The 24691-nt window shown below is 38.2% G+C and overlaps 1 protein-coding gene across 1 annotated transcript; it reads right to left on the reverse strand.

The window, feature by feature from the left end:
- Positions 1-3428: 3428 nt before the first annotated feature.
- Positions 3429-6734, reverse strand: LOC148295800 (wax ester synthase/diacylglycerol acyltransferase 8-like). The gene is made up of 5 exons (XM_088251176.1): positions 6552-6734; positions 5560-6116; positions 4686-5034; positions 4241-4378; positions 3429-3795 (listed from the first exon to the last, which is right to left on the reverse strand). The coding sequence occupies exons 1-5, from the start codon at positions 6732-6734 to the stop codon at positions 3637-3639; spliced, it is 1386 nt and encodes a 461-aa protein (XP_088107302.1). The 3' UTR covers positions 3429-3636.
- Positions 6735-24691: the final 17957 nt, after the last annotated feature.

The following is a 24691-nucleotide window of genomic DNA, read 5'->3' on the forward strand; positions in this document are numbered from 1 at the left end:
GTATGTCAAGATGCACTTATACAATTTTATATCTTCAATTTACTGGACTTTTATGGTACTTTTGTGTCAAGAGATGCACTTTCTTGCCACTTCTTGTTAGTCAATTTGTATGCAATTTTTTGTTTGGGTTAGAATTATTGATATGGATGTTTTCATTCACTGCAGTTGGAGAAAGCTTTGCGTGAAATGCATGAGGAGCACGCCCAAATAAAGCTCAAGTCTGAGGCAAAGTTGGCTGATGCAAATTCATTAGTTGTCGAAATTGAAGAGTAGAGAGAGAGAGAGAGAGAGAGAGAGAGAGAGAGAGAGAGGGTAAATGGTTTTTGTAATGGATTTTTATCAAAAAAATATTTATTTATTTATTTAATCCACATGTCACGATGTGATTGGAAATGTAGACTCCACTTATCTTCCACATCATACACTCAACAGAATTTTTGACGGCAGGGACCATTTGTGATAAAAAGTCCAAACGTTAAGGACTATTAGTGTCACAAAAAAACCTCAAGGACCATTCATGATAATTTCGTAAACGTCAAGGACCATTTGTGATAAAAAAGCCTACATGTTATATATGTTAACATGATAACATGCTTTTCTAACTTGATACTTGAGCATCATCTGTCCAGGAAAAAGGCAAAGTCATCTCTCATTGATTTACAACCTTGCTAAATTCACATAAGGAGTTGTCATTAGGCATTAACCTATACTGATTTAGGACTAATATATTTGTTAAGTATAGCATCTGTAACTATGTTATGATGGAACGTTTTCAAAAAATATAAACGCGTCGTGGACAATTGGGAATTGTACTATTTTGTGCTCCACTATGAATGAGTGTTTTGTTAATTAATATTTACGATCTTTTTCTTCAATCAAAATGCTTTGCACTTCCACATTTCGCCCTAAATTTGAAAAATTCCTTGATCCGCCACTGTGACTCGGTACACCATTCCATGGTAGGGGTTCATCCTAAAGAGTAGCTGTTGAGCAGTTAGAGGCGAGCAGCTTCCAAACATGTAGTTGTGTTATGTCATTTGTTTACTTCTAGTGAGTGACTCTAGAGAGTTGAATTCCTTTTTGTTATTTTTGTTTTGTAACATTTGACTCTAAATTTATTAGTTTAGTAGTGTTGACTTTAGTTTGGGTTTGTGGCCTATTTAAATCTAGCATTAAAGGATTATAATTTTTCCTTTAGCGTTAAAATGTATTCTCATTCATGCTCTGATTTTGATTTTAGTTTTGTTTTATTTTTATGTGTTAGAAATTGGGGGCGTAATACTCCTAGATCTTTACTTATTCTTATGGGCATCAAAGGTGTTGGGGTGTGCGGCGATGAGAGTCTCAAATTACATCTTTTTAATATATTTTTTTGGAGATTTTATAATATTTTGGCTTAATAATGATAATTTTACTTTTTTAAAAAAAAATTTATTCTCATAATTTGAAATTATGAACTTTCTATATTGAATTTGATGAACTTATTACGATATTTTTTCTTGTAGGAGTTATATTGGAAGTGGGAAACATAAAAGATGAAGATATCGATTTGTCCACGTTCAAGCAAAGTGTAAAGAATTATTCACGGACTTTATTAAAGAATTAATTTTGGGATTATTATAATTATAGAAGAAAAGTAAATAGGGAGAATATAGAAGACAAAGCCGTTAATGAAAAGAGCCTATTCCATAGCATTTATAACCATTTGACATCCACTACCCTCACCATTTCTTTTCCACTAACTCTCCATCATCAACATCTCTTTAATCCATTTATGGCATGTTTACTAATCCGGAATTGGAATTCTCATCCGGAATTGAATTCCGCCTATAGAGAATTCCTGCGTTTACTTCACATAAGGAATTGAAAAAGTAAGCGGGGCCCACACAAAATTAGGAATTGAATTCCTGATTTTGGAGGAATTCAATTCCGGAATTGGAGGTGGTATTCTAATTCCTGGAGAATTCACCCATTAGGAATTCATCTTTTTTACCCATTATATCCTCACACAATTTTCAAAATTCCAAATATGCCATCTACTTTAACCAAAAAATGTGGACATTTTAGTAATTAGTAGCACTCCTACCCCAATTCCATATGATTTAGTAAACAACTTCAATAGGAATTCGGAATCTAACTCCCCTCAATCCATATGGTTTAGTAAACAACTTAATTAGGAATCCGGAATCTAATTCTCCTCAATCCAACTCCTCCTCAATTTAATTCATCCTCAATTCAATTCCCCCTAATTCAATTCCGGACAATTCCGGATTAGTAAACATGCCATTAATCCATTTCTTTTCCACTAGCATTTATGAATACATTAATCTTCTACATACGTCATTGCCCACTATAAATTACTCGCCCACCCTTTTTGCAAAGACACACCATTACAATTTTTTTCCATCTCGTTCAAAGAGTTAAATTATGTTTTCTTTGTAATGAGTTCCTAAAACTCTAGCTAAGGCTAAAGGAAATGTTCTTTGACTAAGTTTGTGAATTGTTCTTTGATCCCACAAAGGATTTCATAAATGACAGAAATTAATGTTCTAGAATTTGTAAAGTTTCTTCTTTGGATGACGGATTTAAAACACATAATTTAACCTTTATTTGTAAATTTCCTAAAACACTGAATTTTTAAAAACTCAATCTCTCTTGGGATTTTAGAAATGACGACCTTTAAATAGAATTTAAAGCTGAGATTTATGATCTCCAAATTCCATGTTTTTTCCCACGCGGAATTTCTATATTTCTATGTTTTTTTTTATAATCCAAACACGAGAATTGGTTCATGTCAATTTAGAAATTCTAACTTTTATCAAAATCCCAAGTTTATTTCCCTCATCCAAATGCACTGTTAAAGAATTAAACTTTGATGCCTTAGTATTTTTATCATTGATATTTCAATTTTAACTCAATATCTATAATATTCAAATCAAATCACTGTTTCATTTTTGTTGTCGTTTTCATTTTGGTACGACAATTTATAGTGGCAAAGTAGAAGGTTAATGTATTCATGGTGGGCAGTGAGGGGATCATGATGGATTAAATAGATTAAAGAGGTGTTGATGGTGGAGAGTTAGTGAAAAAGAAATGGTGAGGAAGTGGGTCTTAAATGGTTATGAATTTAATGCCATGGAATAGGCACTTTGGCATCAACGGTTTTGTCTTCTATTTTTCCTCTTGCTGAGGGAGGTGTTGTCTATTGTTCCAATTCTTGTCCACGTGTTATTTTGAATCACAAAATAGCATGTGAAATTCTGCTCTCACAATTATATTTTTAACCCACAAATTATGAGTTCTCCATCAGTTATAAGGATGTAAACAGTAGATACCAAAGTTGAATAAGAACACAAATTGCGATAGAAAATTCCATTATCTTTTTATGCTTCACATTACTTGTCTATACTATTCCCCCATAATACATAACCAAAACAAACATATATAACATAACAAAGATTTAATATGATTGTTATTTCACGGAACACAATTCAGATATGATCGTAAACTCCAAATCGAGGTCTTTTATACATAACCACACCAAACATATTAAAATAGCATAGATTAACATGATTTTTATTTCACTGAGCACAATTCATATATGATTAAACGAAGCCAAACGGTGGAGAGGCGCTTCTAATATGTCCGCGTAGGAATATTGTCTGTGGCCTCCAATATCATCTTAAAGGCATTTTCCATGCAGGCCTTGAATTTCTCGGGATCAATTAGGCCATTTTGAGTTCCGAAGGCAATCCTCAGCTTTCCCATGTAACTGACTACTGTTACGATAAGGTCCTGCAAAACCATTAATCGAAACATTTGAATCAGATTATGGAAATTATTGTACGGTACTAGAATACGATTACGTGGTACAACCTGTGCACGTGTTATAACATGAATGGACGATATGATTAAGATTTCCCATTTTAGAGAATAAGATTAATAAATATCTACTTATATTATAACACGTGAACAAATTATACAACGTGCCCTTGTTCTTCAACTATCCAAGGACCGAACATGAGAAGGACACCCCATCCGTAACCTCCCTCCACCCCACCACAATGTCACAGCCCATCGCAAGTCGCAATAAAAAAAGACTAATATTGAACTGGTTACATATAATATTTATCTTGCGGATCACTGTAATTATGTGATGTGTATTCTAAGATAAATGTGAAATATAATTGGCACACGATAAAATTCCGCAAATAGACACTAATAAGTAATAACCACATACCTGCGGTATACCTAACACCATAAAGTAAACTCCTCTAACTGGATGATCCGCCAAAGCCATTTGCTCCGCTGGCCCTATCATATTTGATATCATGAGGCTCGAGTTCTTCAATCTGCTGTGCATGTATCTTGATGCTCCCTGCAACACCGGTACCAATTCCAAAGGAGGAATACGTTATGTTATATATTCTTCTAAGTATGTAAGAAAACAAATACATTACGCTACAAGAAAAAACATTAATAGCGACTGATATGATGTGGCAAATGAGTTGGCTAAAAGCACTATTAAGATCTAAGGGCACAATGGGTACAAATAATCATGTGTTAGCTATGTTAGGACCTGAACCAATAGTGTTTTTAGCAACCTCATTTTATGTCACGGATGTCAATGGATATTAATTATGTTTTCTTATAGTGAAATTAATTTATTTAGGAATGATGGCCACCTCATAGCCTCTAATTTTCTTCACGATTTCTAACATCTTCTTGTTGACGTAAACAGCAAAAGAACTTCTCTTCCTCTTTATAAGCTTTTGTGCTTTGAACACGAAGTCCAGTGGGTTTGAAAATTCAGTTAACTTGGGCATGGTCACCGGCATGAAGGCCATTTGGTTCCCCCACGGCATCTCGGATTCCAGTTTGATCATCTCTTTGATCGGCTTGTAATCACAATGTTCGGTCCTGGTATTGACCAAAACCAAGGCTGTGCAACTTGCAGTGCTTGATTTTTGGCTCTTCTCTTGCATGTACAGTCGAGTGGCAAAGAACAGTGCTCCAGCTATCACATCATTTACACCGTCTGCCACAAAAAATAAATTTGTTAAACACGTGATGTACAACGTTGTACAAAAATATTTTAGTTCACCATTTAATAGATTTCCATATTTAAGGTCAACATTTAATAGGTTTCCGTGTAGTCACCTTCTCATTTAGTACTAACAGGCGGCTTGGTCTTTGGTGGTTAATGGTAGGATGATAGGTGTATCTTATTTTCTTGGATGAGAAATTTCAAACTCTCCGCTTTAAGTTTGGGAGTCATTTCTTGGTGTGATAATCACAACGCCATGTGATAATCACTACTTGTGCTTCTTAGTACATTAGGGTTCTTGTAGGGATAATAAATTAATGGTGAAAATAAGGGATTGTGATTTCTCAAAATATGATTGATTTGAAAATATCGGGTGGGTGAGAAAGAGGACATGAGGCTGGGAATTAAAGTTTGTTACTAAGTGTGAAAATTAGTAAAGTAAAATAAGTGTGAAACATAATGAAAACGAACTAGGTAAGTTGAGAGAATATGTCATGCTTGATAAGTTTGTTACCGTGTTGAGCTTGGTCTTGATAAGTTTGATTTCATCAAGGGAGAATGTCATGCTTGATATTGTCATTGGCAGAAACTCAACTCCATAAATCCCAGATCTTATTGGTGTGAGATCATCTTGAAGCAAAGAGTTCCAGCTGAAATCTTTCACAGTGTCAAAAACAGAGGCAAAAGTCTCAGACACCCACCTGAAAATACTTTGGCTGTCACCACCCTGCTTCAATCCCCGGCGCGAAGGAAAAGTTAACGGAAGAGGATTGTCAGCTCTTTGAAGACAAGAAAGCAGAGCACTCATAAAGGAGTAGCCATCACCAAGGGCATGGTGAAGCTTGAATATTAGGTTGCCAGCTGCACTGCTTGTTGGGTACTTGATTATATGAACTTCCCATAGTGGTTTGTCTTTTGGATATTGTTCAAGTATTATGTTTGAAATATAGTCATGAAAATGATCATCATAAGATTTAGGTGACATTCCAGATGGAAAAATAGGAACTTGGACGTGATCTCTAAGCTTCACTTCAACCCTCTTCCATTGCTTCTCTCCGTTAATGTCAACCTGCACGTTTTTCAATATTTTTTCTTAGTTTCCTTTTAATCATATGATAAAATGCTCATCAATAATTTTTTAAATTGACCGCAGTAAGTATTAAAACAAAGTACAAAGTATTAAAACAAATATGATATCTACTTGTAATGATCCAAAATAAGTACAAATGCACAAAATGCATGTGTTTTTCTTTTTCTTCTAATATAAATTGAAGTATATATACATATGCACCATAATAGTCTAATTAAGAAATTTAACCCTATGAACGTATATATATCGGAATCCTTTCTTAAAGGATCGATTTTGTATTGATAAGATGCTTTTGTTATTAACAGTTTATCTTTTAACAGTGAATATTTTGAGGGATCCTTGAATTGAAGCTATATATATATATATATGTATATTAGGGTTTACGGTAGAAAATAATAGAGAGGAAAAAAAAACCATGATGGAGGAGAATCGAGGGCTGATATGGAGGAAGACATCCTGAAGGAATGACAAGATCTTTGATTCATTGATTGGAATCTCAAATTCCAAAACACCAAGAATTGACATGGATAGCACAGAGCTGTTGAGGCATTGGCCAGTAGGACTCACGGGCGCATTTCCATGCACCCCAAACTCCATCGTACGTTTCTTCTTCTTCTTCTTCTTCTTCTTTTTATCTAATTTATATACGTGTTTTCTTGAGCTCTAGGTAACTCAATTAGAAGTTGTAGTTTCGTTATTTTTGGCTTGCATATTTATAGGAGGTCCAGGCTGACCACTGCACGCACATTTTTTTCAAATGAAATGCAAAACTCACTATATGCATGTTCCTTGACATTTCCCGGTACAAAGGGCCCATTTTGTTATTCAACACTAATTAATGGCATGAAATTATATTTATATATATATATATACATGCATGAATCATTACACTAATTAATGGCAAAACCTTTTCTAAGAGAATTAGAAAAATCTAAAAATCTGGGGAAAATCCACAGATCATTGAAAATTCTACAGATATTTCATTTATTAAGAGGCAGCAAACTTCGGTTCTTCTTTTTTTGTAAGTGTGTGGATTTGAAAATAATCTCGGTCGGTGGAGCCTAGGCCTAAAATCTAGACAATTTGCGTCATTTTTGGTGTGTGTCAAAAGTGCAATAATGAGGATGATGATGATATGTATCCAACTTCTGCGCACTTAATGCCAAGGGTGAGATACTATTGGAGACAAATTGAACACGAAAGTCGAACCTTTGGCAAATTGGCATCGTATACGTACACCACCAGTTCGACACATGAAACCTATGTTCGCTTTTGACTCATAACCTAGACTTAAGACTTCTTATGGTAGGTGTACCATCAATTAAGCTTTAGCTAATACATGTTAATGAGATTTAACAAACAGTCACGGTATATGGCATAAAAACAAGAGTTTCAGATGGAGTAGTCAGATGGTGGAAATTAAAAATAATACAAAAATACAATTTTGCCTCTGTATTTAACATAAAAAATAATAAAATTGACAGTAGGACCATTTGTCCAAACGAAAGTGAAGTTTAAGGATTACGAAAATAATTTTGGAACTTGAGAGACCCAAATGCAAATCGGCGGGTTAAAGTTTAGGGACCATTAGACCTAAAAACCCTAATTGTAGAGGGCCATTGTTACTTTGACTTAGTGAGGTTATGAGTATTGTAAAAAGTTATCTTAATTATTGGGAAATTCTATAGTGGAGTCAAGTCTTAATTAAATACATATGAGGGGTATTTTAGTTTAATCGGTTTGTATTGAAGAAAAAAATTTCAACTTAGCACAGTAAAAAGCCTCTACTCTACTAATCAATCCCATAGCCCAATTCTTCCTATTCTTTGAATATATTTTGCATATTGACAAAATCTTACAGATGTATCAGTTTTTGGGTCAAAAACTTATTCATCTTTCGATAAATAAAAAAATAAAAAAATAAAACTTATATCATCCCAGGTATTTGCATCAAAAGAAGGAGGACAATTTTTCGAACCAAAAAAAAAAAACGAGGACAATTGTATGAAGGTGGTGGGGTAGGATGCTAGGGATATGGATTAATATAGTCAGGTCACCAACTAATAATTAATATAGTCCTCCATATCTACCAAGTACAGGGATATGGATTTGAAAATAGAGTTGGTTAAATTTATTTTACATACAAACCTACAAAACTTAACGGTATAAGTGAATTTCATTGAAGTATGAATTTTAAGGTCAATTAGCAATTACATGATGAACTTCTTCATGAAAGGAAAAGAATTGAAAATTTTTATTATCCATTACAAAAGAAGAAGAAGAAAAAAAAAGAACCATTTTATTCCATCCAAGCCAACTTGGAAAATAAAAATGAGAAGAAGTAGCCAAAATTTGTATAGAAATAAAAAAAAAAAATGAATTGACGTTTTATGTACTCTAGAAAAGATAAAGGTTTTTTTTTTTTTTTAAACAAAAAAAAGTAAAGGATGTTCTCTAGGAATGTGTGTTTTATGAAAAAGGCTGAGTAATAAATATTAATTAACTAAAGAAGAAAAAAAGATTTATGTGGGTGGGATCACTAGGATGAGGTGTGTAGAGGTGTACTTTAGTGGGCTGAGTATTAATATTGGACTATAAAATATCAAGTAGCCCGGCTTTAGCCCATGTTAGCATGTACCTCCGTCCCTGACCAAGTATCAACCAAAATAAATTCGTAACGTTAAATGTGATATTTAAAGGCAGTAACTACTGCCTTTAATATTGACAGCAGGGTTGGCTACTGCTGTTTGGTTCTTTTTTTTTTTTTTTTTTTTTTTTTTTGGTGATAAAATGTTGGATTCAATTTGGAGTAATAGATTTGGTAAATGTGGTGGTAAAGGCTTGAAGTTGAGTGAGAGATTCCAAAGGCTCAAGTGATGTACTTTCTCCATCAACTATGATGAATTTGGCATGAAATTATATATGCACGAATCATTGGACTAATTAATCGCAAAATCTTTTCTAAGAGGATTAGAATGGAAACTAAGGCACTGTTTAGTATCCCTACTCAAAAAAGTAAACTCAACATTTTTTATTCTTTTTTAAAACATGAGTTTTCAAATAGTGATTTTAAAATCTAAAAACTTGTGAAGCTGAAACCCTAGAAACCGAAAATATGAAAAAAGATTCAATTTTGGGTCGGGTCGGGTTGGACAGGGAGGTATTGGATTAATCAAACCTTGATGAAGCTGCAAACGACGAGGTCGACCCAGAACCACCACCGGCTCCAAACATGGCGCTGACAATGCTTGGCCCGAAGATCGCCCCAAGCTCCGACACATCCATATGAAATGACGTCTCTTGAACTTGCTTCGGTGGTTTTGGTGGTATTGATTTGCAAAGACAAACTAGATTGGTCGCCATACGAGAGAGAGAGAGAGAGAGAGAGAGAGAGAGAGAGAGAGAGAATTGTAGAACCTCACTTCTTTTGTTTTCAATAATAGAGGTATTTTTTAGTATCATCCGCAAAGACTGGTATGCACTATATCTGCTCAATTGGGAGAATGACTAGTACCAAGTCATTACGTGTGGAGAAACTAAGATAAGTGTGTAGGTCCTTATAGTGACAAATACACTAAACGCGATCAAATAACGAGTTCTAGGATGGAACACTAGTACAAAAAGTGAAAAAGACAACCAGAAAAAGATGACGGTAGAAGAAAAAACCGTCGTTGTGTTTAAAAAGACGATGGTAACAAAAAACCGTCGTGGATAAGTAACTTAAACAACTAAAAAACGGAGGTACTGTTGAATATTTTTTTTATAACGACGCACACAAATAAAAAAGCGTCGTCTTATTAAAAAAGTTTTCTTCAGAGTTAAAATCTGACCAAAAAACAACGACAGCAGGTATGACAAGCGTCGTCTTTTAAAAATCAAGTGTCCTTTTTTTGGTAAAGACATGGTTGTTTTGAAAGAACTGGCGTCTACTGTATGTAAAGATGACGGTTTTTTTTTTAAAAAGGGTCGCCTATTGTGAAGTAAAGATGACAGTTTTTTTTTTAAAAGGGTCGTCTATTATATGTAAAGATGACGGTTTTTTTTTAAAAAGGGTCGTCTATTATGAAGTAAAGATGACAGTTTTTTTTTTTTAAAGGGTCGTCTATTATATGTAAAGATGACGGTTTTTTTTTAAAAAGAGTCGTCTATTATATGTAAAGATGACGGTTTTTTTTAAAAAGGGTCGTCTATTATATGTAAAGATGACGGTTTTTTTAAAAAAAAGGGTCGTCTATTGTGAAGTAAAGATGACGGTTTTTTTTAAAAAAGGGTCGTCTATTATATGTAAAGATGACGGTTTTTTTTAAAAAGGGTCGTCTATTGTGAAGTAAAGATGACGGTTTTTTTTTTAAAAAGGGTCGTCTATTATATGTAAAGACGACGGTTTTTTATTTTAAAAATGGTCATTTATTATATGTAAAGAAGACGGTTTTTTTTAAAAAAACGTCGTCTTTTAAAACACGCTAAAAAAAAGGCCGCTTAAGTGAATTCGCGCTCGAGAAATTTTCAAATTTTCCCCCGTCTTTGAAAGCCTTATCTCTCATTAACAAGCGTCGTCTTTTAAAACACGCTAAAAAAAGGCCGCTTAAGTGAATTCGCGCTCGACAAATTTTCATATTTTCCCCTGTCTCTGAAAACCTTATCTCTTCCTCCTTGAAACCCTCATGAGCTCTCTAAAACACCCTCATGAAAGGTTTGATTTGAAAGTGACCTAATCTCTCAATACCCTTCTATATCTTGCTAGTGAATTCTGGATTAGTCTCTTTGCGTTTCTGGTATGTTCTTTGTCTCCCTGATTTCAGATTTTCTGTCTCTCTTGATTTGTTTGGTTTGTTTACATTTTTTATTTATTTCTAGTTTCTTTTTAGATTTTCTTATTTGGTTCTTAGGAGATGAGGAGGAAGCTTGCAGATTTATAACTTTTTCTTTTGCAGGTTTTCTATGTGAGTCGTATGTTTTTTTGTTGTTGAAAATTTGTTACCTTCTCTTTTCACCATCATTTTCTTTATATATTTTTCCTTCTGCAGGTTCTTGATGGTCTTTTTTATGCTCATTTTACAAGTTTTCTATGGAAATATGGTCTAATGGAAAAATTTCTCTTCCACCTAATTTTATATGTTTATAATCTTAGCTTTTTTTTTTTCTCTCTTTGTCATTTTGATTTATTTACAGGGATGATGGAGGAGACTTCAGTTGTGCATCATTTTTCTGTTTGGATGAGGAAGGCTTGGATTAGGAGTACGTAGGTCTTGTTAATTAGGAAAAGATTGTACTACTTAATTGGTAGGAATTATGTTTGTAATAAAGATTGGTTAACTATGTAATAACTATTGAATCTTCAAGTTTTATGAAAGAAACTATTTTTGAATGTATATATTCATTAATAAAGCATTATGGTTGGTTTTCCAGTTAAAATCGTTGTATAGCATCATATGAAATCAAAAAGAACTAAAATGTAGCAGTTTGGGAACTTATTAGACGACGGTTTTCATAATAAATCATGGTCTTTACAGATAATTAACGACGGTTTTTATAACCCAACCGTTGGCTTTACAGATAATTAACGACGGTTTTTATAAAAAGGGTCGTCTATTATATGTAAAGATGACGGTTTTTAAAAAAAAGGGTCGTCTATTATATGTAAAGATGGCGGTTTTTTTTTTAAAAAAGGGTCGTCTATTATATGTAAAGATGACGGTTTTCATAAAAAACCGTCATCTTAACCTACAATACACGACGGTTTTCATAAAAACCCGTCATCTTAACCTACAATACACGACGGTTTTATTAAAAACCGTCGTCTTCCCTCCTATAATTAACGATCTTTACCTCTAAACAACGACGATTTTCTTTAAAAACCGTCATCTTTACAGATAAACAACAACGGTGAAAAGCCGTCGTAGTTTGACACCCAAAAAGATGGCGGTCGATTTAACAACGGTTTTCAAAGCATTACAACGACGGTGGATCCCCGTCGTCTATTTCGTTTTTTGTAGTAGTGGAAATCTTACTCACATGTCAAACTAGAACTTATAAGTTGCAATGGTACAAACTAATCCTCATACTTGAGATATCATAATTGTCTTGTGGACAAGTCGTTTGTCTTTGATATCACTATACGGTCATTCCAAGAGGTATAACTTAAAGGTGATTTCAGAATTCTCGACAAGCTCACAGAGGCAAATGAATATACAAAAAGGATTTCTGCTCTTAGTAAAGAGAAAGTTTGAAATCTCATAATGATGTCAAAGAAGTCAATACCGGAAGACTTGAGTCCTTTACCTTGAAGGGGTTTCAGGGGTGGGTGTAGTTGTTTATTGAAAAAAATTGTAGGTCTCTGAACTGTCCGTACAATGACATAATCAAATCATATAAGATCCCTTCCAGATTTACCTTTATTTCCAAGTAATTTTCGAGTCGCTGCCTCTTCTAGCGGATTACAATTAGCTTGCACATTTTGTTAATTGAATCTGGACCCAAATATCCACTTATGCAAATCACATTCCACTAAGATGGCCTAAATTCGCATGTTTATTTAGTGGGTTTAGAATATACCCAAACAACTTGAAATCCATAATCTCATGTATTTAAGAGGCTTCATTTAGACGGATGAATTTAAAAGAAAGGATTTAGATTTGACAATAAAAGTAAATTTTTTACAAAATAAAAGCAACACAATCGATTGGAGATATGAAATAACTAGATGTAGTATATTACAAAAACAAAATAATACAAAATAGTGCATTTGAAATGGATATTTTTTTTTTGAAATAAACCGATTCATTGCAATGAAGATTAGCTGAGGCAACAGTCTTGGGTGAGGAGTTCCTGAACAAGCTCAGGGGCCTCACCAAACCAAAAACAATCTTGGTGCAAATGAAAAGCAAACAAGGCAAGCCTGTTAGCGACACGGTTACAAAGCCTAGGCACATTGGCCACGGAAGATGACTGGAAGTGAGAGAGGAGCACACAACAGTCATCAATCAAAACCCCCCCACTAGAAGCAACAGAGGTATCTTGCGAGACAGCTATAGCAAGCTTGGCGGAGCCGCACTCGAAACAAACCCGTTGGAGATTCAACTCCACAGCCAACCGGATGCCCGCCAGCAAAGACACAGCGTGAAGATGATCAAGAGACCCAATATTCCTAAGTTTTTTAGAACAAGCCGCCAGAACGCTCCCTGACTCGTTGCGGATCACCACCCCAATACCCCCACAACGATCGGCAGCAAGCCACACTCCACCGACGTTGACTTTGGCAAAACCGTCCCTAGGCGCAACCCATCTGTGAATAGGCTGAAGGGGGACTGAAGGTGATTGACCCAAGAGCAGACTATGAAACTCCTGCAACCACGAAGAGGCCTGAAACACTAAACCCGTGGGACTAGTACCCACACACTCCCAGATACGAGAATTACGGTCTTTCCAAAGAGCCCAAAGAAGCATAAGAGCTAGAGCAAACGACTGCTTAGAGAGAAGGATAGAAGCAGCCTTTAACCAATCTGACATGCACGACGCACGGAGACGAGACAACTTCGGGCCCAGAGGAGAAGCCGACCAGACAGCGGTAGCAAAAGGGCATTGGACAAAAAGATGCAGGGAAGATTCCTCAGAAGAGATACACCTCACACAGTCTGTACCAATATCCACTTTCCGATGATACAACCTTACTCGGGTAGGAATAATGTCCCAAGCAACTTTCCAAGCACAAATTTTAACTTTCGGAGGGATCTTGGCACACCAGATCGCAGACCAAAACTTCTTATCAGTCTCAACAACAGCAGCAGGAAATTGAGGGAGGGCCACCTCCCCACTTATCAGCCAATCCCGGGCAACACCATAGGCACTGCGAACGGTGAAACAACCATTTGGCTCGTGGTGCCAAATCCGACGATCTTGAGGCTTGCGAAAGCTCAAAGGGATCGAACTAATAGCCTCCACCTCCCCCACCGGGAAAAGATCATGGAGGAGTCGAAAATTCCAGTTTCCGTCAGCCTCAAGGAGGGCATCCACTCTCAGATTTCGGAAAGAGTCATGGGGTGGGGGGGAGAGGACTTGTAAAGAAGGAAGTCTAGGGATCCACTTATCAAACCACACCCTAATGGAAGACCCATTGCCGACTTGCCAACGCATCCCTCTCTCCATAACCTGTTTGGCAGCAAAGATGCTACGCCAACAAAAGGAAGGGTTATTTCCTTCTGGGGCCAATAAGAAGTCAGAACCAGGGTAGTACTTAGCCCGGAATAAGCGAGCCACCAAAGAGTTTGGCTGTTGACAAAGCCGCCATCCTTGTTTGGCCAAAAGAGCTAAATTGAAAGCACGGAGTTCACGGAAGTTCAGACCACCTTCCAACTTGAAGTTGCACAACTTCTTCCAAGGCAGCCAATGAATCTTACGTTTGTCTTTATCCCCACTCCACCAAAATTTGGCAACAACACTATTTAATTCATCACAAAAGCCTTTAGGAAGCAAAAAGCAGTTCATGGTGTAAGTTGGCAGAGATTGAGCCACTGCCTTAATCAAAATCTCCCTACCAGCCCCACTCAAAAGCTTACCTTTCCACCCTTTAAGCTTATTCCACAACTTTTCTTTGAGGGAAGCAAAGACCATGCGTTTGGCCCGACCCACAAAAGTAGGCAAACCAAGGTACTTTTCATGGACCGAGACACAGAGCACCCCCAAAATACTAGAAAGCACAGCACGAGTGTGTTCCTTCACATTTTTGCTGAAGACCACGCTGCTTTTTAGGAGATTGACAACCTGACCTGAGGCTAGTTCATAAGACCGCAGAATTTTCATCACTTGAGAACATTCATCCCTAGAAGCTCTAGCAAAAATGAAGCTGTCATCTGCAAAGAGTAAATGATGGATACTTGGGGCGTTCCTGCAAATTTTAACCCCCTGGATTAAACCATCCCGCTCTCTACTAGAAATCAGAGCAGACAACCCTTCCACACACATAAGGAACAAATACGGGGATATGGGATCCCCTTGTCTCAACCCGCGAGAGGGAACCACAAAGCCTGTTGGGACTCCATTAATCAAAAAGGAATAAGAGACAGAAGTAACACATCTCATGATCATATCAACCCACTGGAGATTCAGACCCAGCCGCAACATCATAGCCCTTAAAAAAGACCATTCAACCCGGTCGTAAGCCTTGCTCATATCTAGTTTAATAGCCATGGAACCTGAATTCCCACCACGCTTGCCATGCAAATGGTGCGCAACCTCTGCCGCAACAAGAGGATATGAAATGACTATATTCGCGCAAAAGTGGGTTATGCCAATTGGCTGGGATAGTGAGCCCGACCCCTTGCACCCAAGTTCGACTCCCCCTCCCCATAGATTGGATTAATTGAAAGTAATTTAGCCCATTGCTTATATTTAAAAAATAAATTACTATATACAAGGAATCATTGAAATCCAATTATTTTCTTCATTTATTTCTTGTTCAAATCTGGCCAACAAAGAGTGTAATAGTATAGCCAATGGGGTCTAGTGGAAAAGGGCATTGACTTGCACACTAGAGGTCTCAGGCTCGAATCCCCATGGCACCTTGGTAGTGTATGTGAGAGAAACTCCCCTCCATCTTGTAGTTTAGACTATTGCTTGTATTTTAAAAAAAAAATTGTAATAATATATGCACACAATTTTACCTTAAACCATCTCATTAAATAAAATATAGGGAGGAATTGAAAAAACACAACTACAATCATGTTTCTATCCACTTCCTAAAATAGAGAGACCTCTAAGAGCTCTGAAACTATTGAGGAAAGAAAAAGGACAAGTAGCTCCTATAATTAAATGATGAGACACACACACTATCAAAGTGTCATGGGATTTGAACTTGAGAACACTGGTCTGCAAGTCAAGGCCTTTTTTTTTTTTTTTTTTTTATCTCCGCTGTCTACTTTAATAATATTTTAAATATTTATTTAATGTTAACTATTTTTGTTATTATTTGATATAGAGAGGGAGCATTTATGCTAAATTAACAATAATTAAGGTATTTATGATTTCCTAAATTAGGGAATATGACTAGAGTTTAAATTTTATAATGAGTTCTTAAAATAGTTTTTAACTGTTTTAGCTTAATTTTAACTGAAATATAGGTGTTAAAAAGTAATACACATTTGTACTAGAATAATATAGAAATATCTTGAATAATCTAGAAAAATGTAGAAAGATTGAGAAGAAGTTAAAGCCACTAAAAATATCCATGTACTAACTAGAGAAATCTAGAAAAAAGTAGAAAAATTGTGGCTAAAAACAACTTTGGAAAAGTCAAACCAACTTTTCCAAAGCATGCTGCCGACATAGCACTCCTATATATATGCTATTAGCAGCCCAATTATGTACTTAAGTAAGAAAAGGTGAGAGAAGGCCAATAAGCCAACAAAGAGTGAAAAAGGCCAATAAGCCTAGTAAATAAGCCTAGTCTTACATCAAGCCTTGTACTATTCTCCTTCAATCCAGTAAAATCACTTTGTTTCCCCTACAAACCAACAATAGGAAGCACAAAAACTGAGCCCTGATTCCTGTGTGAGTGAGCTGTTTACTGCTGGTGGAAATTGGGACGTGGTGTTTCCCTCTTTTCGGCCGGGTAGGCCGATGGAAGGAGTTTTTGGACCCTTCTTCTCTTGAGATGCGTAGGCGTGCCACCACCAAGCCACTTGATGGCTTGGATGGAAAGATCGTGTGAGTGTGTTTGCGCGTCTAACTTTTAATCAAACGATTGATCGACCAAGCAAGGAACCTCCTCTTGGCCTAGGTTCTTTTTCTTCCTTGAGGTCGAGGATGATTGAGCTTTGTATGACTATTTTTAGGATTTTTGTGATAAGTGCAGTGAATGTAAATGTAGTAAACAAAATGACAAAAATGTAAATGCGATTAAATAGATTAAAGTGATAAAGACTTGAATTAAACTTGAATGTAAAGACAATTGAAATTAAATTGAAAGAAAGTAAGCTTACACTAGGAAAACGAAGAACTTGGATAATCTGAAAAGCTTGAAAGATAAAATCCTAGACTATGAATTGAAAAGTACAGGATAAAAAGATAGATTTTTTGTGTTCAGTCGGAGGTCCTCTTCTCTTCTTCTAATGAGCTATTTATAGAGCTTTCCTCAGCTCATGGGTTTGGCCATACAACTAACTCTGTCTTGAAAATCCTCCCGATGTTAATGCCTTCCGGAGCTCTAGGCGCGAACTACCCGATGTCTTGGAAATCTTCCCAATATTAATGCTTTCCGGAGCTCTAGGCACGAACTACCCGATGTCTTGGAAATCCTCCCAATGTTAATGCTTTCCTGTCTTTCAACTCCGCCACTTGTAGGAAAACATCTGCTTGAAAACATCTGCTGGAACACATCTGCTAGAAAACATCTAATGGAAAACATCTGCTGGAACTTCTGAACTAAGTTTCGTAGGCTGATCTTTGGACTTGACTTGACATTTGGTGAGAAGTTGTGCACTTGGAGCTTCTGACTTCGTTAAGACTCCTACCAACGTTAAGTGACATGTGAACTCCAAATATTTGGATGTCGGCCGCGTGGGTTCCCCACTCAACCAGACCTCTTAGCCTTTTATTTGATATTGCATGAATGTTGGTCTGGCAGCATATGACATTAGGCTTTGATTAATTATATATATAACAAGACAATTGGATTCCAGCCCCAAAGGACTTGCAACCCAATTTGCAAAGAGATCAAATACTCCAAGCGCAAGAATATTACTCACAGCCTTTTAACACCCATGCCAATTTGAACCAAGTTTGAGAATACCAAAGTAAACCCACGTGGTCCTCTCATGTCCAAACCATCTCTTCAGCCAAGACTTCCATTTTCCAGCCAACTCACTGACATGAGAAGCCAAGACCTTGACTTGGTTGCAGCCACTATTTGGCCATCTTTGCAGCCACTACAGCCAACATTTTGCAGCCACTATTTTGCAGCCAACATTTTGCAGCCACTATTTTGCAGCCAACACTTTGCAGCCACTATTTGGCCACCTTTGCAGCCAACATTTTGCAGCTACTATTTGGCTACCTTTTATATATATTAAGACAAAGAACTTTTCAGCCCATTTAATTCCAAAAAAACTCCAAGCTTTGGCCGATTTTTCCAAGTTGCCTGGGTGAATTTTCCTACCCCCAAACACGTGGCGAAAATTTATGATACGTTTAGCTTTCCGGAAGCTGAGACTATTTTGTAATATGGATAGACAAATTTGGTACTTCACCTCCAATGGCCGCTATTCTGTTAAAAGTGAGTATCGGTTAGCAATAGAGAATAAATGCCTTGCTGAGTCTTCTGCAGGCACTGATGGGAGTTCCTCTTCTTCATTTTACTAGTGGAAGCATCTATGGAAACTCAAAGTCCCTCCCAAGGTATTACGTTTCCTATGGTGTTTAGTGAATAACATCCCCCCTTCAAGGGAGGTTCTCTGCCCTCGTCACATTATTGCTAAGGAGTTTTGTTTTCGTTGTCATGCATGCTCGGAGTCATCTGTCCATGCTCTATTTTATTGTGGATTCAGTGGACAAGTCTGGGAAGCTCTACCCTTTCCTCATGGTTTTCTTGATCTACAAACTCAAGACCTGATGGACTGGGTCGCAGGGACCTGACATATTCTTTATAGAGAGCAGCTCTTTCTTTTTGCTATCACAAAGTGGATGCTTTGGACTGAACGAAATAATATACTCTTTGGAGGTAACTAGCTATCTGTCGATGAGTTGGTTGTGCGGGCAAAGAACTATGACATGGAGCTTAAAGCCGCTGAAGTGGGGTGTCATAGGAGCGCTTCTTTTCCAGCCTCTGCTGTACGGTGGCTACCACCACAGCAAGGCTTTTTAAAACTGAATGTTGATACTGCCGTAGATATGGAAAAGGGGTCCAGGGGTGTTGGCTGTGATATCCGTGACTCTCTCGGCAGTCTAGTTGGTGCGGTGTCGATGCAGCGCCCCTGGGAGAGTTTCAGTCCTTGCCATCGAGTTATAAGCTATGAAAATTGGTTTATCCTTTGCCCTTGACGCTACCTTCCCATTGGTTGTGGAATCTGATAGTCTTCTTGATGTTCAACTGGTGACCTCTGATGTGGAATGTCTTGCGGTGGAGGGTGGATTAGTTGATGAAATCAGAAATTTGTTGAAGTCGGGGCCACAAGTTGCAGTCCAACACATATCTCGTAAAGCCAATATGTTGGCTCACCGGATTGCTCAATTCAATCTTCGTGTTAGAGGTTTCGATTTTTCCGTAGTGATTGTCCTTTGGATTAATCTTCTTGTTGATGTAATCTTGCTTTCTTTTTTGGTATGTGTAGCATTCTTTCCTATGCCAAGGTTTTGTCCTACTGGATTTTCCTCGGGAAGATTTTAATGAGGCCACCTATATATAGATACTTGGTTGATGTAATCCGATCATGTTGATGTTAATGATAAGTGGATCTTTCTCTCAAAAATATAGGAAGCATGATTGTAGATGCTCTAATGACATCTAAATCCATAAATGTAAAATCCCTCCATTTAAATGGAGCCTAAGATTTAAGCACTCAAATATATTATAACGGATTTGGGAGTTGGAGGTTCAAGCTCTAACAGGAAGCGTTCCTCCAAGGCTACGTATGAAATTTTAAAAAAAGGGTGAAAATTTGAAAGTATCCTGCATTTTTGTCAATGCCATAAAAAAGAGGCAAATTTTTTTTTTCAAGAAATGTTTAAAAAAACCACGAAATACCACTCTACTCTAAACCGGTTCGCACATACTAAAAAAAAGACACCAATGTCCGTTGTCTTCAATAACAAAAGACATCTAAAACCCAAAGTTAAAAAACTAATTAAAAGAAAACTCTGCAGAAGCATGTGACATGTGACTCCATTGAGGAATGGAGCACTTTTGGATTTATATTTCTAAATGCTTTGGTATGCATGCCTTGTCTTTGTGTGTGCATGCATGTGATGTAAGAGGTGGGAGTTATTTGTTTGTGTGCATGTAAAGTGGTGTGGTGAAGAGAGTGCATGATAAGAGCCAGAAGATAAACATGGCACTTGTATATAAGATGGAATTTGAGAAGTGAGAAGTAGATTAGAGAAGAAAAAAAATCCCAGTGCCCTCATTCTTTCAGCTCTCAATCAGTAAAACTTCCCTTTGTTTCTCTCCCTCTCAAGTACTGTTTGTTGTAAAATTGGCTCACATTTAGTATGCAAGCGAAGGAGTGAGCGACCGGTCGCAAGGTTTGGGCGACCGGTCGTTTAGAAGCAGAGTCGAAGTCTGAAAAATTCGCAGGAAGCGACCGGTCGCAAGGTATCAGCGACCGGTCGCTATGTATCCAAATGGTCGTAGCGACCGGTCGCAAGGTATCAGCGACCGATCGCCCCTGTGCTGTGCTGATGTTTTCCTTACGTGTTTTCAACTACTTTTTCGGTGGCTATCGCTTTCCACAAGATTGCAGGTGTTTAATGGGTCACTTCTGAGGTAAAAGAAGGTGGACTACCTGCTGTATAGTTGGGAGAGCACTCATTGCCAATTGGTTGTCTTGGTTTGGAGAATCCATTCTCCATTTTTTGGTTTTGTGGAAGGTGGCTGAAGTGGGATTTGTTTACTTGCATGATCTGATCTTTAGTCTAAGTGGGAGACTAAAGGAAGGAACGTGGAAGACAAGATGGTGCCTTATCTTGTGTCCATTGGTTTGTGTAGGTAATGGAGATAAAGCAAGACATTATAAGATGAGAAAGCAAGTTGAAGTTATGTGTGGTTAATCTCAAGGTGGTCAAGTAGCTGGGTGCTATTGTGTTCAAAGGAGGTTAACTCACCAAGGGAGAACGTGAGGGAGAGCAATCAGTTCAAGTTAGGAGCTGAGTTGGGGTCTTGAGAGTCTAGACACCAAGGAGGGAAACACCAAGGGTTGTGAGAGTGTTCACAAGTGCATCAAAGTGTTGAGCAAGGGGTGTGAGAGGAAAGAGAGCTTGGGGAGAGAATAGAGTTCTAAGGGGGTTTTTCTGTGTAAAACCAAAGTTGTAACTTATTCTTTCATGAAGTGAATTTCTCAAGGGGATCACCAAGAGGATGTAGGCAATTGCTGAACCTCTATAAATTCTTGTGTCACTTTGTGCTTGGTTGTTGTCTCAAGTGTGTGTGTGTGATTCATCCATCATTGTGTGTGTCACAAAGTCCATCAACAACAAGATCATTAGGGGAGTGAGTGAAAGTGTTTGTCCATTTTTCACAACAAGTGGTATCAGAGCTGTGTTGGAGCAGCAAGTGCTAGTGTGTTGAAGATGGCAAGTGACAAGGAAGCTGAAGGTGGAAGTAGCTCTATGCATCAGAGGCTACCACAATCTGTCAGCATGAAGGTGGAGTTGAAGCCTTTCACAGGGAAGGAGAACTTCACACTTTGGCAAAGGAGGATGAAGTCAGCCCTTACACAACAAAATCTCAGTGTTGTCTTGGAAGGCAAAGAGAAGAAGCCGGTTACCATGACAGATGCGGAGTGGGGTGTGCTAGATGAGTTGGCTAGAGGAGCCATCGAGAACTTCATCTCCGATGAGGTGCTCATCAACGTGATGAAGGACACAGCGAAGCAAACATGGGAGAAGCTCGAAGAGATGTTTGCAGGGAAGTCGCTGTCCAACAAGCTCTTCCTCAAGGAGGAACTCCTAAATCTTCGGATGGCGGAGGAAGGAAATCTAATGGAGCATTTGAGCAGCTTCAATAGATGTGTTGCTGACTTGCAAAGAATGGATGTGCTGTATAATACGGAGGATAAGGCACTCATGTTACTAACATCCTTGCCTCCGTCTTATAAGCATTTCCGAACTACACTTATGTTCGGGAAGAGTACTTTGAATTTTGAGGAGGTGGTGCAAGATGTGATGTCGCATCACAGGATGTCTCAACGTTCGGAGGAGAACTCTCAAGATGCTGGTTTGTTCGCAAGGAGTCGTTCAAGCAAGCAAGAAGGCAAGGGCAGAAAAAGGAATACTAAGTCCAAGGACAATGAAGGGTGCTTCGAGTGTGGATCTATGGATCATTGGAGACGAGATTGTCCGGTATGGAAGGAGAAGCTGAACAAGATGAAGAAAGCTGGAAGTTCAGCCCACGTGTGTGATGAGGACACATGTGATGAACTCTTGACGGTTACGGATGAAAGTAACGGGGAAGTCATGGCAAGTTCTTCGTGTAAGGATTCTTCTTCAAGTTGGATTTTAGATTCCGGGTGCTCATATCATGTGTGTGCAAATAAGTTGATGTTTGACACGTATGAGGATAAGGATGCATGCAAGATTATGTTGGGAGACAAAACTACATGTGAAGTTTTGGGCATAGGGACTGTGAAGATCAAGTTGCAAGGTGGTGAAGTTTGGACTCTTAGTGAGGTAAGGTTTGTACCTGCACTAAGAACGAATCTAGTCTCTCTTGGTTCTTTGGATAGAGAAGGTTGCTCTTACAAGGCCAAAGGAGGGAAGCTCATGGTCACACAAGGTTCTGTGGTGGTTATGAGGGGGGAGATTCAACCAAACAACACATACAAGCTCTTGGGTGGTGCAGAGATTTGTACCAAGGAAGAGCAAGCAACAAGTCTTAATGTCAAGGAGCCAGTCCAACATAATGTAGCTGCAAGTGTGTTCAAGAGAAGTTGGGCAAGGAAGGTTAGTCAAGGTTGTATGACTAACGGTTCATCATCAAAGGTGCTTGATTTCAAAGCTGCAGAAAGTGTGGAGAGGAATATCCACAAAGGTGAAATCAAGACAAGGAATGATGGGGAGGATGTTGTTGAAGAGAAGCTTCTTGCCAAGGTGGTCATGGAAGGGACTCCATTTGAGGTGGAGCTTGACACAAGGGCTGAAGAAGGAGGGCAACAACAACAAACTTACAAAGGGGTTCTACTTGAGGTGGAGCCATCATCAATTGCAAGGTCCGAGCCCAAGGAATCCATCAAACCGTCCCTAGGTTTTGGATGGAAGGACCAAGTAGTTCCAGCCACGTTTCGGAGTGCTATAGGGAGCATGAAGCGGGAAAGTTGGAGAGGTGCATTGATGAAAAGAAAGGTGTTCTTAAATCCAAGAGCAAGAAGTGCTAAATGGGGATTTAGTGAACAAAGGTTTGGTATGTGGTTTGCATATCAAGGGAAGTCCAAGGTTCAAGGTTCCAAGGAAGCAAGGAGCAACGAATTTGGCAAGGGGGAACTCTTCTTTGCACAAGAGGTCCAAGTTACTCAAGTTTAGGCTTGGGTGGAGCACCTTCCACCAAAGGTGCATTGAGGCAAGAGGTGTATTGCCATGGTGGAGTTCTTGGAAATTACTAGAACGATTTCTAAGAGGTTGAAGATGTTCTAGAGGTCAACAATGGTCCATGGGGTGATTAAATGGTTCGCCAAGGTGGAGATTGTTGTAAAATTGGCTCACATTTAGTATGCAAGCGAAGGAGTGAGCGACCGGTCGCAAGGTTTGGGCGACCGGTCGTTTAGAAGCAGAGTCGAAGTCTGAAAAATTCGCAGGAAGCGACCGGTCGCAAGGTATCAGCGACCGGTCGCTATGTATCCAAATGGTCGTAGCGACCGGTCGCAAGGTATCAGCGACCGGTCGCCCCTGTGCTGTGCTGATGTTTTCCTTACGTGTTTTCAACTACTTTTTCGGTGGCTATCGCTTTCCACAAGATTGCAGGTGTTTAATGGGTCACTTTTGAGGTAAAAGAAGGTGGACTACCTGCTGTATAGTTGGGAGAGCACTCATTGCCAATTGGTTGTCTTGGTTTGGAGAATCCATTCTCCATTTTCTGGTTTTGTGGAAGGTGGCTGAAGTGAGATTTGTTTACTTGCATGATCTGATCTTTAGTCTAAGTGGGAGACTAAAGGAAGGAACGTGGAAGACAAGATGGTGCCTTATCTTGTGTCCATTGGTTTGTGTAGGTAATGGAGATAAAGCAAGACATTATAAGATGAGAAAGCAAGTTGAAGTTATGTGTGGTTAATCTCAAGGTGTTCAAGTAGCTGGGTGCTATTGTGTTCAAAGGAGGTTAACTCACCAAGGGAGAACGTGAGGGAGAGCAATCAGTTCAAGTTAGGAGCTGAGTTGGGGTCTTGAGAGTCTAGACACCAAGGAGGGAAACACCAAGGGTTGTGAGAGTGTTCACAAGTGCATCAAAGTGTTGAGCAAGGGGTGTGAGAGGAAAGAGAGCTTGGGGAGAGAATAGAGTTCTAAGGGGGTTTTTCTGTGTAAAACCAAAGTTGTAACTTATTCTTTCATGAAGTGAATTTCTCAAGGGGATCACCAAGAGGATGTAGGCAATTGCTGAACCTCTATAAATTCTTGTGTCACTTTGTGCTTGGTTGTTGTCTCAAGTGTGTGTGTGTGATTCATCCATCATTGTGTGTGTCACAAAGTCCATCAACAACAAGATCATTAGGGGAGTGAGTGAAAGTGTTTGTCCATTTTTCACAACACTGTTAATACTTCAAACTTGCTAGCAATATCAACTTGAACAATACTTAAGTAAGTCTTTTATTTTTTTATTTTTTAGTTTTCTCAATCAGACTTCTAGTCCAAAACAGGAAAAC

This window comes from Prunus avium, chromosome 3 (genome assembly GCF_965620075.1).
Source record: "Prunus avium chromosome 3, drPruAviu1.hap1.1, whole genome shotgun sequence".
NCBI classification, from domain to species: Eukaryota; Viridiplantae; Streptophyta; class Magnoliopsida; order Rosales; family Rosaceae; genus Prunus; species Prunus avium.